Raw genomic sequence first — 17763 nt, 5'->3', positions numbered from 1 at the left:
AGTCCGGCGCCACCAGAATCACCATGTGCGGTTCCGAGACCAATCTGCGAAGGAACCGGGATAGTAACTGAATCGGAGGAAAGGCATACATCAGACGATACTGATGCCAAGGGGCCACCAACGCATCCGAGGCGTTCGCCAACGGATCGCTCGTTCTTGCCACGAATCTTTCCACCTTTCGATTTAGCCAGGATGCGAACAGATCCACGTCTGGGGATCCCCACCTCGCACACAGCACCTGAAAAACCTCCGGGTGTAGAGACCATTACCCCTGGTCCAAGGTCTGGCGGCTCAGATAGTCGGCCTGCCCATTTTCCACACCCGGAATGTGAACTGCCGAGATCGCCGGGACATGAGTCTCGGCCCAAGACAGAATGTCGGTCACCTCCCGGGCCGCTCGAGCACTCCTGGTGCCCCCCTGGTGGTTGATGTAAGCCACCGCGGTAGCATTGTCCGTCTGTACGTGAACAGGCAGGCCCTGGAGACGGTCCGACCACTGGAAGAGACAGAGTTTTATCGCTCGTAGTTCCAGCACATTTATCGGGAGGGAGGACTCCTCCTCCGACCAAGTGCCCTGGGCAGACAGGTTGCCCAGGACTCCACCCTAGCCCGACAGGCTGGCGTCAGTGGTAACCACTGTCCACACCAACGGACGGAAGGACTTGCCTTCCGCCACCGACGGGGACTGGATCCACCATAGAAGAGCCAATCTGGTCTGGCGACTCAGGGAGACATCCAGATCCAAGGACTGAGGAAGTCTGTCCCACCTGGCCAGGATCTCCGTCTGGAGAGCCCGCGTGTGGAACTGGGCAAAGGGAATCGCCTCGAAGGCCGACACCATCAACCCCAGGCCCCGCATGCAGGTCCTGAGTGACGAGGACGGATTGTCCCTGAGGGACCTGAGTTCGTCCCACAAAGTCCGGAGCTTGTCCTCCGGCAAGAACACCTTTGCCTGAGCAGTCCAGAGTCCAGAACCATTCCCAGATAGGGAAGGCGAAGTGACGGAGACAACGCTGATTTTTGAACGTTGATGGTCCATCCGAACTCCTGGAGCGTCTGTACCGTGATGGCCAGATCGCGCACAAGGTCCTGACTGGCACGCAATCTCAGAAGCAGATCGTCCAGGTACCCCAGGACCGCAATGCCCTGGGCCCACAGTAGGCCCAGGACCGGTGCCAACACCTTGGTAAACACCCTGGGTGCCGAAGCGAGACCGAAAGGTAATGCCACAAACTGGTAGTGGTCCTCTGCGATAGCAAACCGAAGGTACCGCTGATGACCCTCGAAAATAGGGATGTGCAGGTACGCATCCTTCAGATCTATCGAAGCCAGGAATTCTCCTGGACTCAAGGAGGCCACAACCAAACGGAGAGACTCCATTCGAAACTTCTGAACACGCACGAAGCGGTTCAGCGCTTTCAGGTCCAGAATAGGACGCACTTTGCCCTCCTTCCTGGGCACAGTGAACAGATTCGAATAAAACCCCCGAAACCTGTCCCGATGACGAAACGGGTGAGGGCGCCCCTTCAGGCAGAGGCGGATTGTCCCGCCGAGCTGGCATTGCCGGCCTTCTGCTTACCCGCCCAGGGTTTCTTCTAGTTGCCCTGGGCCTTGAAGGGCTTGCCCTTGGATTGGTTCCGAAAGGCACAAAAGGACCCCTGATTGGATCTAGGCGCAGAACCCCGCTTGCCTCAGAAAGACTTGTTCTTCGGGTTCTGGGGTAGCATAGTGCTCTTGCCCCCCGTGATGCCCTTCACCAGGGTTGCCAATGCCTCGCCAAAAAGGCGAGAGCCAGCATAGGGAAAATCAGCAACTGTTTTCCGTGAGGACCGGTCGGCCGACCAGCTCTTCAGCCATATCAGTCGCCGGTTAAGTACCGCGACACTAGAGAGGCGAGCCACCAAGGGGGCCTCATTTAAGGCTACATCACACAAATACATGACTCCTTGGTGGATCTGATCCACCATTTCCAGCAGGGCAGGCGGCACGTCATCAGACACGAGATTGCCTCTAAGCATCTTAGTCCAATCAGCCACCGCCTGAGCCACCAGAACGAACGCGAAAACGGGTTTGAGCAACGAACCCGCCACCGTATAGGAATGGCGGGCTAGAGACTCCAACCGCCGGTCCGTGGGATCCCGGGGTATCCTCAGTAGGAACCAAGGTAGCCTTGTTCAACACGGCCACAGTGTGGTCCACCTGTGGAGGCACACACCATCGTGATTCCGTAGCCGGCGCAAAAGGATAAAGCAATTTGAACCGACTAGGTACCAGGAATGGACGCTTTAACGTGCGCCACATTTCATTAACAGTGTAATGGAATTCCGCTGGGCAGGGAAAAACCTGCGCAGACTTGCGGGTCCTGTGCGTCCCAATTGAGGACACAACGCCCGGAGGACAGGGCTCATCCTCTAAATGCAAGGTTTCTTTAACAGAAACAATTAACTCATCCATGGTCGCCCGTTCTTCAGGTGACCCTGGGGAGGATGTATCAACACCCTCCAGTTCAGCCTCCCCCTCAGACCCCGGGGGGTCTAAGGATGAGCGGGACCCTGAAAAGGGCACGCTCGCAGCAGCAGCAGCCATATCCCCATCTGAATCAGAAGAGAGAGACAACCTGGGCCTCTTTCTCGCAGCCCGTTCAGACATCAGCATTTCCATATTTGCCACCAAAGTCGCTACTACAGCAGCCAGATCGGGTCGCAGCGGGGCCACAGGAGAACTGGGGCCCCCCACTAAAGCTGGAGGAAACTTGCTTTCCTGAGAATCCATGGCTTAAGTTATCAGAACAAACTACAGTGCAAAAACGGTGTACTGTCCCCTTTAAGAGCGCTGCGGTGTGCGCAGCCCACCGCTACTGTCACAGCTATGAAAGACCCCCAAAGGAGAAAAGCAACTGAGCCAGAAGCGATATACAGAGGGAAATTGAGAGTGATAACCTGCAGAGCCCGCAGAGCGTTGCTACCAGTGTCCTTGCTGCTGATGGAAAGGAAGTGCTGCTGGAGAGGGCTGGACTATAAGCCAGACCCCGGGAAAATGGCTGCCCCATAGGGATGCATTGGAGGCTACGCCAAAATAGCCACCGATATGCGGCCGGACCGATCGTTCCACCGCCCACAAAATGGCGGCGGATGGCGCCAAAATGACATGTATGATCGCCCCAGAGGAGCTATACATGTGTGCCCACAGTAAAGATGGCGGACCACGCGAAAATGCACCGCTGCGGTCGCCGCACAAGCACAAACGTCTGCACCCCCAACATGCACCTAAGGTGACACAGGGACAGGGACCCCCAGGCAACATACAGATCTGCACAAGCGAACCCCGCAGGGATCGCATGGGGAGTCACACAGGCACAGACACGGGGAACACACAGCAACACAGACTGCCACCCCAACCAGAGGCCCCACACAGAAAAGTACTTACCTGTACCAGATGGCGTGGGGAGCCTCCATGCACGGAACAACCTCTGTCCTATTCTGACAGGGAGTGCCGTGAGCCAGGGACATGACGCTGCAGCACCGCAGACTAGTCCTGTGAGGTAGCCACCTCACGGCTGCATCCCTGTAGCGAACAGGAATGGGTCGTTCGTAATGCCAGGGCGAACCATAGCTGAATGCTCGATGGCGGGCTGGGGGTCCATCTGACCCTTTTGCTCTGGAGAACCAGGGCGGCCAGTCCGAATCCCAGCACCGCATGATCCATCTTCATCCGAAGAGAAGACTTATGCCCCATACACACGTGCAGATTATCTGCAGACTTTTGTCTGCAGACTTACCAAAACCATATAATATGAGGTCAAATCTAAACACTTTCAATTTGTATGCAATCCGGCAGGCCCTTGCACTACATAGAAAAGGTAAGTCTGCAGACAAAAGTCTGCAGATAATCTGCACGTGTGTACGGGGCATAACACTAGAAGCTGACAAAATAAACAGCTGGGACAGCCCCCATGGGTGTGTATATGCTAATGCCTTTTGTCTTTGGACTAAGTCTATATGCCTAGCTATTCCTACGGATAGGAAGACAATACCAAACAGTGATGACTTAGAGGAGGCGGCGACTGTTGGAGGACGTAAGAGAAAAATAGATTTTTTTATTTTTTTCATTGGCTATGTTTTATAGCAGCAAGTAAAAAATATTGTTTTTTTTTTTTTAGAATTACCGTTTTTTATTTTTTTGTTTATAGCACAACAAATAAAAACAGCAGACGTGATCAAATACCATTAAAAGAAAGCTCTATTTGTGGGGAAAAAAAGACATCAATTTTATTTGGGTACATTGTCGCAAGACTGTGCAATTGTCAGTTAAAGTATCGCAAAAAATAACCTGGTCATTAGGGGGATTAAACCTTCCGGTCCAGAAGTGGTTAAAGAAGTACGGTCAGCTCTCTAGCACGTTTATGCCACATTCCATAGCTTTTATTTATTTATTTTTTCAAAATTGTCGCTCTTTTTTTGTTTATAGCGCAAAAAAATAAAAACCGCAGAGGTGATCAAATACCACCAAAAAGCTCTATTTGTGGAAAAAAAAAAGACATTCATTTTATTTGGGTACAGCATCACACGACTGGGCAATTGTCAGTTAAAGTATCGCAAAAAAAATGACCTGGTCATTAAGGGGTAAATCCTTCTGGCCAGAAGTGGCTAAAGTGTGGCCAGCTCTCTAGCATGTTTATGCCACCTTTCCATAGCTTTTGTTTATTTATTTATTTTTTTCAGAATTGTCACTCTTTTTTTGTTTATAGCGCAAAAAAAAAAAAAAAAAATGCAGAGGTGATCAAATACCACCAAAAAGCTCTATTTGTGGGAAAAAAATACATAAATTTTATTTGGGTACCGCGTCGCACGACCGCACAATTGTCAGTTTCACTCTATTTGTGGGGGATAAAAAGGACATCAATTTTATTTGGTTACAGCATCACACGACTGGGCAATTGTCAGTTAAAGTATCGCAAAAAAAAATGACCTGGTCATTAAGGGGTAAATCCTTCTGGCCAGAAGTGGTTAAAGTAAGGCCAGCTCTATAGAATGTTTATGCCACCTTTCCATACCTTTTATTCATTTATTTATTTTTTCAGAATTGTCACTCTTTTTTTGTGGGGGAAAAATAGGACATCAATTTTATTTGGGTACAGAGTCGCATGACTGCGCAATTGTCAATTAAAGTATCGCAAAAAATGGCCTGGTCATTAAGGTGGTCCAGAAGTGGTTAAAGAAGTACGGTCAGCTCTCCAGCATGCTTATGCCACATTCCATAGCTTTTCTTTTTTTTTTTCTTTTTTGTATCAATGGGCCATTTTTTATGCGCTTGCACCAGTAAGATGTTTTTCCTTTTGCTTTCTAGGTTACGTTTGTCATTTTTTTCCTTTCATTGAATGAAGCTATTTTCATCTACTTGTGAACTGGGAGCGAAAATAATTTGTGAATGAAAAATATTATGTCCTCAGACAAAAGCAAGCATTTGCCTTGAAGGCTTCATGAGAAGGAGATGAAAGGTGGTGGGCAGCAGAAAAGCCAGGGTTAAACGCAGAGAAAAGCTGCGAGAATGGGTGGGACTTAATGAAGGGAAATGAGATGAGAGGAAGTGAAACATTTCAATGTTCCTGGAGCAGAGCAGGTGGTAACATAACACTCCGCAGCACACATTTATGTTTATTGATGCAATGACCGTGATCTTGTTAATAGCTAGGGAAGGTGGAGCAGCTTGTAGACATTACTGTCTAATGAATCTTTTGTCCTCGCAGCGTTATGTGCAAGGCCGGGGTGAAATAACTTCATGCAGGCTTTGTTATAGCTTTGCTAAGTGCTAGAAAGATGTAGAGCTGAGCTTAGAGGAGCAGTTTCTTTGTGTGTGTTACACTACAATGTGAACAGCATGATGAAGTCATGACATGCCGCAGACATGCAAAGACTGCACGTAAAGGAGGGAGGTGAGAGTATCAAAAATGGCCCAGTGGGTATCTTTATTTTCATAAGTGCTAAGCGTCAACTAACACTAGCTGCATGTTACGCGACCCATACAGTCACGTTGTTGCAGGATCTGAATGATTTTGAATTCAATTGTATTATTATTTTTATTTGTATTATTATTATTATTTTTATCCATTATTATTATTATCCTTTTTATTTATTATATTTTATTATTATTATATTTTTATTTTATTATTATTATTATTATTATTATCCTTTTAAAAAGAATAACTGATTATCACAGCACTGTAGATTCATTATGGGGTGATAGTGTGAGCTGTGCCTCAATAAAATGATTGAGGTGTATAAACATCAAGTGGTGCAATTTTTGAATATATTCATTATGGGGTGATAGTGTGAGCTGTGCCTCAATAAAATGATTGAGGTATATAAACATTAAGTGGTGCAATTTTTGAATAGACAAGCTAGCAAATTTTTAAGTGATTACTTTTATTCTTAAATGAATGGGCAGTTTTTTTTTTTTCTGACAGCATGTGTACCACACTAAAGGACTGTTGCTTGGCATGCATTATCCATTTTCATCTGAACATTGTCCTGAAAATCATCTTTTTTTTTTTTTTTTTTCCATATGAAACGTCATGCAAAATATTTGTTTACTGTAATTATAAATTGACAGAGTGGGGCGTACGAGGACAGGTCGGGTGGTCCCATTTGCTAGCTTGCAGCTAATTATCTCTTAATAAATGCACTGCTGAAGATGCAAATAACATAGATGCATGTCTGATTTTTGAATTCTCATATACCGTATATTTTTTAATCATGGGACTACTTTTAAAATGGGTTTTATTTTTTTGGCTTGACTCATGTAATTTTTGCATTTGACAAACCTAAAGTATTCCACAACCTTGCATTATTATACACTGATGGCAGTGGTTGTTTACACACATTAAACTGATATTAAGCCCAAAAGCAAACATTTTATTATATTACAGCTTCCCATTTCTTACATGCGATGGCTGCCCTTATTTTCTTTTTTAGGCTTTCTTCTATTTTCAACTCCTGATCCAGCCAGTAAAGCTGGCCATAGATAGACCAGCCTGTCGAGTTTTTTGCCTGATCACTGCTGGCAGATATAGCTGCTGGAAGTGATAATTGTATTCTTCCGAAAGGGAAATGCTCCCCACTAGCAGAACACAATAGTGCTACGAAAGGGGTTGCCCCATGGAGGAATTGCGCAATATACTTTCCTTCAACCCATTGTTTAAGGAAACAAAATTGTGTATGGTATGGCCTGCCTAAGAATGTTGTTTTTCAAAAGCACAAGCTCTCCAGCAGAATGTATCAGTTACAGCAGTGGTCCTCAACCCTGGTCCTTGGGGCCCTCTAACAGGCCAGGTTTGCAAGATAACTAAATTACATCACAGGTGATCTCATTTGTTGCTCAGTGATTGCAGAATTCTAGTCTGCATCTCCACAAGGTAATACTTAAAATCTGGCCTGTTAGTGGGCCCCAAGGACCGGAGTTGAGGACCACTGAGTTACAGGGATCAGGTGCCTATAATACAGGGGGTGTGTAAAGCTGGCCATACACTAGCCGAAATATTGGGCAAACTCCTTTTCAAAAAACGAAAAATCAGCCGTGAGAGCAGACGATCGTGCCATCATGTAATTACAGAATTTCGAACGATAAATCGTTCATTGGACATAAATGAATCCGTTTTCCGTTTATTTTGTCACATATACCTAGTGCAAACAGGTTGGCAGATAAACACATTAACCTTTCAATTTATCGTTAGGTCGGCGGATTTTCAAAACTGTTCCTTTTGATTTTTTTCGGCTCTGAAAAGTTAAAAACGATTTTCTATTTGTGCCCATTAACTGGACGAAAACGAACGTTCGGACCAAATGACAGATTTTCGAACAATCTTTCGGCTAGTGTATGGCCAGCATTACTGGCCAGATCACCAGGTAAAAATGAAGGGGGGAAAAGCTTAAGGGAAAAAAACAAAAACAATGCAGCCACCCCATGTAATGATCGGTAAGCTGCAACATATTACGTTTTCGTTTTTGGGTTTATTTTTTTATAATTTATTATAATAATTTAAAATTATTATTTATTATTCCTGCTTTAAGCAGGTCCATATAATTTAATGTGAATTGCACAAAGACGCATGCATAGGGTAATTTTTGGGGAATCTATATTTTTAATGCTTCTCCCTCACTTTGTACTAAAATGCGTAGGTTTGAAAAGCCTCCTAGTATTGGTGGACCAAGGTTACAGAAAGATGTTTTTGTTTTCCTCATTTTATCCATGTCACCTTTTCTTGGAAATCAATGAAGATGATTGTATAAATGGTGAATGTAGATGTATTAGAGATGTAGAAAAGTAATGAAAGTTGTTCCCTAAATGGTTTCTGTTCTTAAAGCGGAGTTCCACCCTAAAAACTATCTTTGCACCGTCCGCTAGCTTAGCTGAACCTGAAAAAGAATTGGATTTTTGTTTCACTTACCTTGTTTTTAATGAAAATATACTTACCTTCCTTCCTCCCTCTGCGGAACACGGCACCCGACATCACTTCCTCCTTGCATTGACTCAATGCGCCTGCATCGGAGTCACTCGGCACTTCGGTGCAGGTGCGTCATTCCCTGCTGAACAGCTTCTGGGCATGTGCAGAAGCTGTTCAGGGATGATGAGCCTGCACCGTAAGTGACGAGCAGGGTATTCTGGGACTCCGACGTCACCGAAGAGGACACAAAAAGGGACGCTCCGGCTTCAGCTGCCCACACCTGAGATGGCAGCGCTGGACAAGGCATTTTCAAGGTAAGTATTTCTTCTTAAAGGTAAGTGAAACAGGGGACAGTTCAGAGGCTATCATTGCCCTAATGCACTAGCCCTGACTGTCCCGGGGGTATTTTTAGCTTAAATTTTTTTTAGGCCGGAACTCCGCTTTAACCTTGTTAAAGTGTATTCAAACTTAAAACTTTTAGAGAAGGGAAAAGGTTAAAACCTCTCTAAGGTTTTTCGTTAATGTGTCAGGGGACATGCTTAGATTCCTCAAAAACGCATCGGAACACACATTTCCTTATTTAAGGGGAGGAAAAAGAGGGGGCAAAAAAATGCACTGAAACACATCAAAAATGCACCGCAATGTATCAAAAACGTGCATCCAAAAAAGCATCCAGACTGAGATTCTATGGTGTGAACTTGCCTTAACACAGTTGGTACTGGAAAAAGTGTTCCCATTGGAAGATTTCACTTATTTCTATTGCTAGTGACAACTTGAAATGTTTGATTTTCTTATCCCTTTTAGGCTGGCCATACACTATACAATTTTCTTGTTCAACTTTCCTTTAGATTTACCAAAACCATGTAATATAGGGTCAAACCTAAACACTTTCAATTTGTATGCAGTCAGGCAGGCCCTTGCACTACATAGTTTAAGGTAAATCTAAAGGAAATGGAATAAGAAAATTGTATAGTGTATGGCCAGCCTTAGTCCCAGTGACAATGGTCACCAGGATAAATAGAAATGATAAATCTTCCTAACCAGGACAACATATACAATCAAAGAGGGGTTCTAACCAAAAGTTTTAGCTTTAGATATACTTTAAATTAAGGCCACTGAACTGTGATTTTTATTTTCATTGACTACTAATTATTGTGTTGTTTTAATGAAGATGTTTTGGCAATGTGAATATATTTGATATGAACATTATGTTAGATTTACTTTCTCTTCTTGATCTTACAGCCCAGTTATGGAGTTACATACCATGTTTCGCATACACGAGAAAGGTACCCAGCAAGAAATATTGCGGCAAGATTCTAATCCGAACCAAAAACATAGGGAGCGTGTCTTTAGACCAAGGATATCCCTATTTGGATTAAATGAGGAAGAAGTTAGATCAAGGTATCGCTTTAGCACTGAGGTTATACTGGAGCTATATGAACAGATCCAGCAAGATATAGAGCCAAACTGTGAACGGAACCATGCTGTTCCAGGAATGGTAAAATTGCTAAGTGCTCTGCATTATTTTTCCTCTGCATCATTTCAGGGTACGGTATCCGCTCTCTCCGGTATATCCCAACCAAGTTTCAGCAGGCATCTGACTCAAGTCCTAAAGGCCATCAATAAGTTAACTCCACAGTATATTGTTTTCCCATCAGATAAAGCTGCAATACAAACAATAAAAGATGGTTTTTTTAAAATGTCCTCTTTTCCTAACATCATGGGGGTAATTGACTGTACTCATGTCGCTCTGTCTCCCCCAACGGAAGATATTTACAGAAACAGCAAGAATTTTCACTCTTTAAATGTTCAGATGGTATGTGCATCTGATATGAGGATTCTTAACTTGGTAGCTGGGTATCCTGGATCTACACATGATTCCTACATATTAAAACATTCAAGTTTACATACAATCTTGACTTCTGGCAATCTTCCAGAAGGCTGGATATTGGGTAAGTAGAGAGCAGAAATTTTTTATTATGAAAATATTTTACTAATTTGGCAAATTACAAACAAAAGAAAATGTATTTTTTCATTGGTTGTACAATGCAGCTATACATCACAAACTATATTTACAGCAGGATCTCTTCATCCATTGATACGAGTTATATTAACCAGTATGTGTGTGTATATATACATTAGTAAAAGCATATTGAATTTAGAGTTTTTACTGCAATGATTACCTTTACCTTTTAGGCTGGGTTCACACTGATGCGAATTGGATGCAGGTTTCCCCGCATCCAATTTGCATGACAAGAGACTGTGACTGGCTCTCAATGGAGTTGGTTTACACATCCCCGGGGTGGCCACGGGGCGCATTGCACAAGGGTCCTATGCATCTTTGGCTCAGTTTTATGCCTGAATTCAGGCAAAAATTCAGCCTGATTTGTCCCTTAAAACAAAGGACAGGAACGCACCAGACCCCTGCTGTGAGCCATGTCCACGCAGTGTGAACCCAGCCTGACAGTGGTTGTAAACTCCATTTGTGAACTTTGACCCTAAGCATATACAGTATATCTGTAATGTTTACTTATCTCTCTCCAAAGCTCTAAGCACTGTCTTTCTGCTGCTTCTGTTCCTCTGTTATCAGCATGATAACTTCTGACAAGCTCTCAGACACATGCAGGCCGAGACTGGCCATAGGGCACACAGGGCACTTGCCCAGTGGGCCGGGGCCGCAAGTCCTTGCGGGGCCCAAGGCAGCTGGGCTGCTCTTTGAGCTCGAACCACTCACCCGGCCTCTCCGCGGCTGCCAGTTTAGTTTAGCCATTAGTGCTAGGGGGATGAAAACATGAATGGGGAGGAGCTAGAGGAGACACCTTCAGCCTTTCCACAGCTGTACGCCCACCAGTATAGTTCAGCAGTCAGTGCCAGGGGCGTCACCTTGAAGGGGGAGGAGCTAGAGGAGACATACGGCAGCCAGTATAGCGCAGCCGTTGGTGGCGGGGGCGTGACCATGAATGGGAGAGGAGTTGGAGGGCTCGCCTGCCGCATACACCATGGAGCCGAATGAGGGAGAACATGAGTGCAGCTCCCCTGTAATCTTGATAGGAGGAGCGGTTGCTGCATATAGAAGGACCATTCTCTCCATTTCCTCCTGCAGCCTCTGAAAGCCTGCAGGAGGGAGAGGAGGAGAAGCAGGTATTTAGAGGTTGCAGGAGGAAATGGAGAGAATGATCTTCTATATGCAGCCACCGCTCCTGCTATCCTTCTTTCTGCTGCCCCCCTGTGCTCTCTGCCTTGCCCCGCTGTGCTCTCTGACACCCCCCTGCACTCTGACATCCTCCAGTGCTCTCCACCTCCCCCCCGTCTCCCACCCCTCAGTGCTCTCAGCCTCCCCTGTGTGCTCCACTTCCCTCCAGTGCTCCCCGTCTCCTCCCCTAGTGCTCTTCAGCCCCCCTGTGCTCTCTGCCTCCCCCCATGCTCTCTGGCCCTTCTGTGCTCTCCGCCCCACCCCATGTTCTTGCTTCCCCCTGTGCTCTCTGACCCCAGACCCCCTCTATGCTGTCCTCCCCCTCCCTCTGCTTTCCACCTCCACCCTGTGCTCTCTGCCCCAACCTGTGTTTTTCCTTCCCCTTGTGCTCTCCATCCCACACCCCTAGTCCTCTTCAGACCCTCCTAGGCTCTCCGCCCCCCCCCCTACAGTGCTCTCCCCCCCCCCCTGTGCTCTCATCCCACCCCGTGTTCTCCAGGTTCCTCCCTGTGCTCTCTGCTCCCCCCCATGCTCTTTCCTGGCCCCCCTCGCCCTCCTCACCTCTGATGGGTTCCTCTCTCCCGGGGATCCGTTAGGATGGAGAGTGGGAAGGGGGCCAGTTAACACGTCATGGGCTGCATAGTCTAAAATGCCTGGGCCTATTTTTTGTCCCAGTCCAGGCCTGGACACATAAGATAAAAACAGCTGTAAATTTGTGTCGGGGAAGGAACTTGGATATAGATAAGCAGAGAGCTTGTCTATTCAGACTGCAGCTCTGCATGTAACTTTGTTCCTCTTCTCATATGGAGTGGGGATGTGTGCCTTTTCTCCTCCAAACAGCTCTCCAACAGTGTAAGTCCAGACTCCACACCCTCTGCTGAATAAGGAAGAAAATATTTATAACACGATCTGCACTTTATAAAGAGTGTAGAAAGGGAAACACAGCACATCTACATGTAAATCTGATGTGGGAGGATTTGTTTAATCTCTGGGTATCATTTGAGGCTATTCTCTTCAGTGGGTATGGCGAGGGTTTACAACACCTTTAAGTAATTTTTAATATGACTTGTATTTTACAAACTTTTTAATATTTTTGTTTTTGTAGCTACTTGGGGAGTGCATTGTTTTCAATGAATAGGCTGCCTAAGACTTGCATTGTGAGAATGATCTGTAAAACACAACCTTTATGTAGCCCCACAAGAGTCTATGCAATGTGCCAGTCTGGTTTTCCCCATGTGCATACCATTACTCATTTCTATTGAAACCATGTTTTAGGACATTAACACACATTGAAAATATTATTTATATCAAGCAAGTCATTTTTTACCTGAAAAATGTTAAAACTCTAACTTCTATCCTCTCAAATCAAGTGTCGGGTTACTTCCTAAAAATGTATGTAAACCCTAAGTCTACTTTTCTGCATGTTTAACAATATGTATAATTTTCCTAAGTAAATAGTTTTTTGGGAATCTCCAACCTGGAGAAGCTGTTGGAACAGCATTTCCTGTTGCAGGTTGCCAATGCTAAACCACCACCTCACAATTAGCAGCAGTGTTGTAAACCTGCAATGTGCACTTTTTCAGTTAGCTGTCAGGCTACCCAGCATTGGTCTGACTCGCATCTATCGTTCATCCCAGCGCTGGGCCGACCATCAGGCCTATCGTTCATCCCAGCGCTGGGCCGACCATCAGGCCTATCGTTCATCCCAGCGCTGGGCCGACCATCAGGCCTATCGTTCATCCCAGCGCTGGACGGACCATCAGGCCTATCATTCAGCCTTATCAGGTCTCCCAAATAGATAGGCAGCCCAACAGCAAACAAAGTCTGGGCCGAGCAGACTGACAATGCTACTGTGACTTGGAGTGCAGTGACTTGATGTCAGCTTGCAAAAGGAAGTGATGTTACTGGCAGCATCCCCCAGATAGGAAACTTTATAACGGATTTACAACTAATTTATGTTTGAATAAAACTGCATTATGCCACACATACTGAAAGTGAATGTAAAGTAAATTTAAAACCCTAAATGAAAACATGTCATATGTCCCAGGAGGCTGCAGGATCAGTCTGTCTTGTGTATGCACAGTGGGGAGTCGGCTGTGAGACATCCATAGTCACAGCTAAATCCCATAGTGCCCAAAATGGTGGCAGTGATGGACTCCATTGACTGGTAAGTATCTGTTTTTTAAATTCAGTAGTTTCAGTATTTGTAGCTGCTGATTTAGGTTGACCTAACTAATGCTAAATCTGCTCTATGCCATGTTCTAAACCTAATTTATCTATCTCTGTAAAGCGAAAAACACTGTACTTCCCTTTTCTGCACCCGATCCGGTCCCATGTTGAGCTGTCAGCGGTGGGTGCAAGAGAGGCACTTGACCATGGAAGCTTCATAGTAACTCTATGGATGATGTCACTTCCCATTTATTTCACAACCGTTGTTGGTCCTCTTCTGCGCACAGCTTCCGTCGCTGGAGACCGGACCAGATCGGGTGCGGAAAAGGTAAGTACAGCGGTTTTTGCTTTACAGGGTTAGAAAGATTAGGTTTAGAATGTGGTAAAGAGCAGGTTTAGCATTAGTTAGGTTTTGCCTGGACTTATCCTTTAATTTTTTACAATGCGGTTGCACTTCCTCTTAAGGATAACCACAGCAAGCCTAAACTTGAGTACTAAAGTCACATTCATTATGTAATAATAAAGAGTATTATTCACTGTCTCAAAATGTTGTGTTAATATTACTGAAATGTTTTTTCTTACTTTGAAGATGTGTGCTAATCTTCAGTTCATCCATGCAGCTGCTGTTTTAGTATTTCTGGCATTTCATAATAGCCAGTAGGATGGTGAGACATTAACAAAAGTGAAAGAACACGACCCCAGACACCATTTGGATGTGCATATTCTGGGGAGGAAGCTGGCTACTGGATAGTGTGTAGACTTTAGCTAGCTTTGCAGTCTAACCATCAGTTGCTTGATTACATTCTATCACAGCTGCTTCTGTAATGAAACAACTGATCATGGCTAAACTCTGGATCATCTAAGTGCCGGTTCACACTAGGGCGACCTGTGAGGCGACCTGGTCACCTCACAGGTCGCCGCAGGTCGCCTCCCATAGGGAAGCTGCGGACCCGTTCTAATAGGAGCGACACAAGTCGCTCCAACCTAGAAAAAGGGTCCGGAGCTTCTTTGGGGTGACCCGGAGGCGACCGCCATAGACTTCAATGTTATGAAGTCCGTGGCGGCCGGTCCGAGGTAGCGGCGCGCTGCTCGCACCGCGACCTCGGAGGTCGCGGTGCGAAGCAGCGTCGCCCCTATGTGAACGGGGGCTAAAGGGTTGCTTGGCATGTGCCCTTTCACTCAGGCTCAGCTCTAATCACTTATTTTCTCAGCTCATCTGAAAGGGTGGCTTCAAAAGGAGTGAGCAGAGTGCATTTTAGATCCAGGCATAAAGAAAATGAATGCAGATGGGGATCTCTGGAATGGTTCTAAAATATTTATGTGGACTATACAGTATATTCTGTGCACAGAATTTAAAGGAAAGAGAATGTCCAATTTCTACATACTGGTAGTTGCCTTTGAATTCAAACTGTAATTCATGTAGAAAAATGTACTTGAAAGCAGATACCAGTTGTATGTAAAACCCAAGTGTAAACCTTTAACTTTTAGTGTAAATCTTTCTCTTCCTGTACGGTGCACATCCTGTGGATTCTGTTTTCAAAAGGTTTGTGCACTCAAAAAGTGGTTCTGCCTTACAGGCCACCACAATGATTATGGCAGAATATACCAAAGTACATTGTGATAAAAATCAAACTAAATACACACAGGAAACCAAACAGCACAGGAAGAAATACAGCTACATTTAGGGTAAATGTTTGGGTATTCTTACACCTTCTAAATCATTAAAATATGTAAACTGTTCCAAATGTAATACAATATTAATATCAATCAAACACTAGTATTTTTCTGTATTGTTTCAGATTCAACTTAATCAGAGAAAAAAAATTGAATACCCATCATGCAGAATCAAAATTATTAACAGCTCTGTTTACAACCAGTTTAAATAAAAACTGTCATTGCATTAATATAAACAAACAATAAGTTGTCAGTGTATGCAATAATCTTTTGTCTTTAGTTCTTGGACATCAAACCATATCAGACAGGTGCATTGATGCTGTTTAATACTATCTAGAAACTATACAAAATGAAAGGTTTTAGTGGGTTATCATTACATTTTCCACATAGAAATAAACAAAAGGTTAGCAAAAGAACACATATTAAAATACAAAACCTATGGCCATGTTGTTTAATGAGAGTGCACTTATTTCTACCCATATTAAATGAGCTCATATTAATTTATTATCACCACGTGGATTTTCATTAAGGACGTCCATCAAAAGTTGTCAATAATTCACCATGTATACAAAAGGGCAGCACCAATATATGATCAAACAATGATGAAAGTTCATGTGGAAAGCATGATAAAACAGAAAATATTGAAAATTCATATTCCATATGAAGAATAACTAGGAATAGCCGCGGTTTTCTTTCTAACTGTGTACACATGCCTGTCTTTATATGATTCTTGTAAGTGCGCTCCTTTTTGTAACAAATTTGCCAGTTTGTTTAGATATACTACACCATTGTAGCCTATTCTTTCTGAGGTACTTTGGATGCTGGCGGACCTGAAAGGGTCACGGTCATTGATCTATACATCCCTATGAACCTTGAGGATATCGCTGGAACATCTCATATTTTTGTACAAATATGCTGGTGTTGACTTCTCTATAATTTGAGAGTCGGCAACATCTGGTAAGCAGTTTACCTATATCCACGTGATTGGATTTTATCCTTCTTGCTTTCATTGCCATTCACTGGTGTGTGGAGGACTCTTCCCGGTTACTCTTCATATGGAATTTATTTGAACTTTCAATACTGTTTTATCATGCTTACCACATGAACTTTCATCATTGTTTTATCATATATCGGTGCTGCCCTTTTGTATATATGTGATTTGGGTTGTGTAATCTTGCCCATTGTGCCGGCTGCCTTACCTTCTTGTCAATTCTTTCTCCAAGCACAGATATTTAGTGTTTTTTATTTTTGTTTTTTTTAGTAATTCACCATGGTTAAAATTACATTCATGATAACTTTTATAGTATGTTTATCACTTGGTGCACAAAGATTATACATCACCAAATCCATATTGATTTTTCTATTTCAACCTCTTGTTCAATCCCATACAGATCTTGGAAACTTCTAGGACCAGATCTGGTTCCTTCTGTTTTAATGAAAAAACGTATAAAACAATCATTAGTGTTGTATTCTAAAGTATCACACTTCAGTTTAATCACCAATAAGGACAATACAAAGTAGCTATACATATTTATTTACAGTGATCAATCATTGTTGTCCTATCTTATACTGTTAAGCTGGCCATACACTAGTTGAAAAATCATTCGAAAATCTGTCATTTGGTCCGTTCCTTCTTTTTTCGTCCAGTTAATGGGCACAAATAGAAAATCAGTTTTAACTTTTCAAAGCCAAAAAATAGAAGGAACAGTTTGGAAAATTCTGCCGAACGAACGATAAATTGAAAGGTTAATGTGTTTCTCGCCCGAACTGTTTGCACTAGGCATATGTGACAAACTGAAGGAAAAACTGATTCATTTATGTCCATTGAACGATTTATCGTTCGAAATTCGGTCATTACATGATAGCACGATCATCTGCTCTCATGGCCGATTTTTCTAAAATGAGTTTGAACGACTTTTCGGCTAGTGTATGGCCAGCTTTACTCTTAGCTTGGCAATACATTTAACATGTTATACAGAACTTGTCTAGTCAGCTATCTTGTTCATCTAACTGGCATAAAAAGGGTACAACCAGGGTTTTATTAGTGGGTGGAGCCTTTTCCCTTTCCACACCCAGTAGGCTGAAATGGAGAACTAAACATTTAAATAATTATAACAATCATGGCTGCCTTTAGGAATTGGTCAACTATTTTTTACTTTGTTTCCAATTAATCCTAGAGTTACATGGCAAAAACTAACTATTTTAACTAGGATTTTATTTCTGCAATAACAACATAATTAAACATTTCCTTTGCCTTACAAAACCATCACCCACATATGAATATCAC

At 43.9% G+C, this 17763-nt stretch overlaps 1 protein-coding gene across 3 annotated transcripts in view; it reads left to right on the top strand.

The window, feature by feature from the left end:
- Positions 1-5557: 5557 nt before the first annotated feature.
- LOC309544257 (putative nuclease HARBI1) overlaps positions 5558-17763 on the top strand; it is a 36463-nt gene continuing 24257 nt past the window's right edge. The window contains exons 1-2 of one of the 3 annotated variants that reach the window (XM_082243160.1): positions 5558-5619; positions 9683-10392. In XM_082243160.1, coding sequence (XP_082099286.1) covers positions 5600-5619; positions 9683-10392 — 730 coding nt within the window. In that variant the 5' untranslated portion in view covers positions 5558-5599. Of the gene's footprint in view, positions 5620-5639; positions 5956-9682; positions 10393-17763 lie in introns of those variants that run through there. The other 2 variants (XM_082243159.1, XM_082243161.1) reach the window with 2 other exon arrangements.

This window comes from Pelophylax lessonae (assembly GCF_965119305.1).
Source record: "Pelophylax lessonae genome assembly, chromosome: 1".
NCBI lineage: Eukaryota > Metazoa > Chordata > Amphibia > Anura > Ranidae > Pelophylax > Pelophylax lessonae.
The sequence above is the reverse complement of the archived record's forward strand: the minus strand, read 5'-3'. Positions and strand labels throughout refer to the sequence as shown.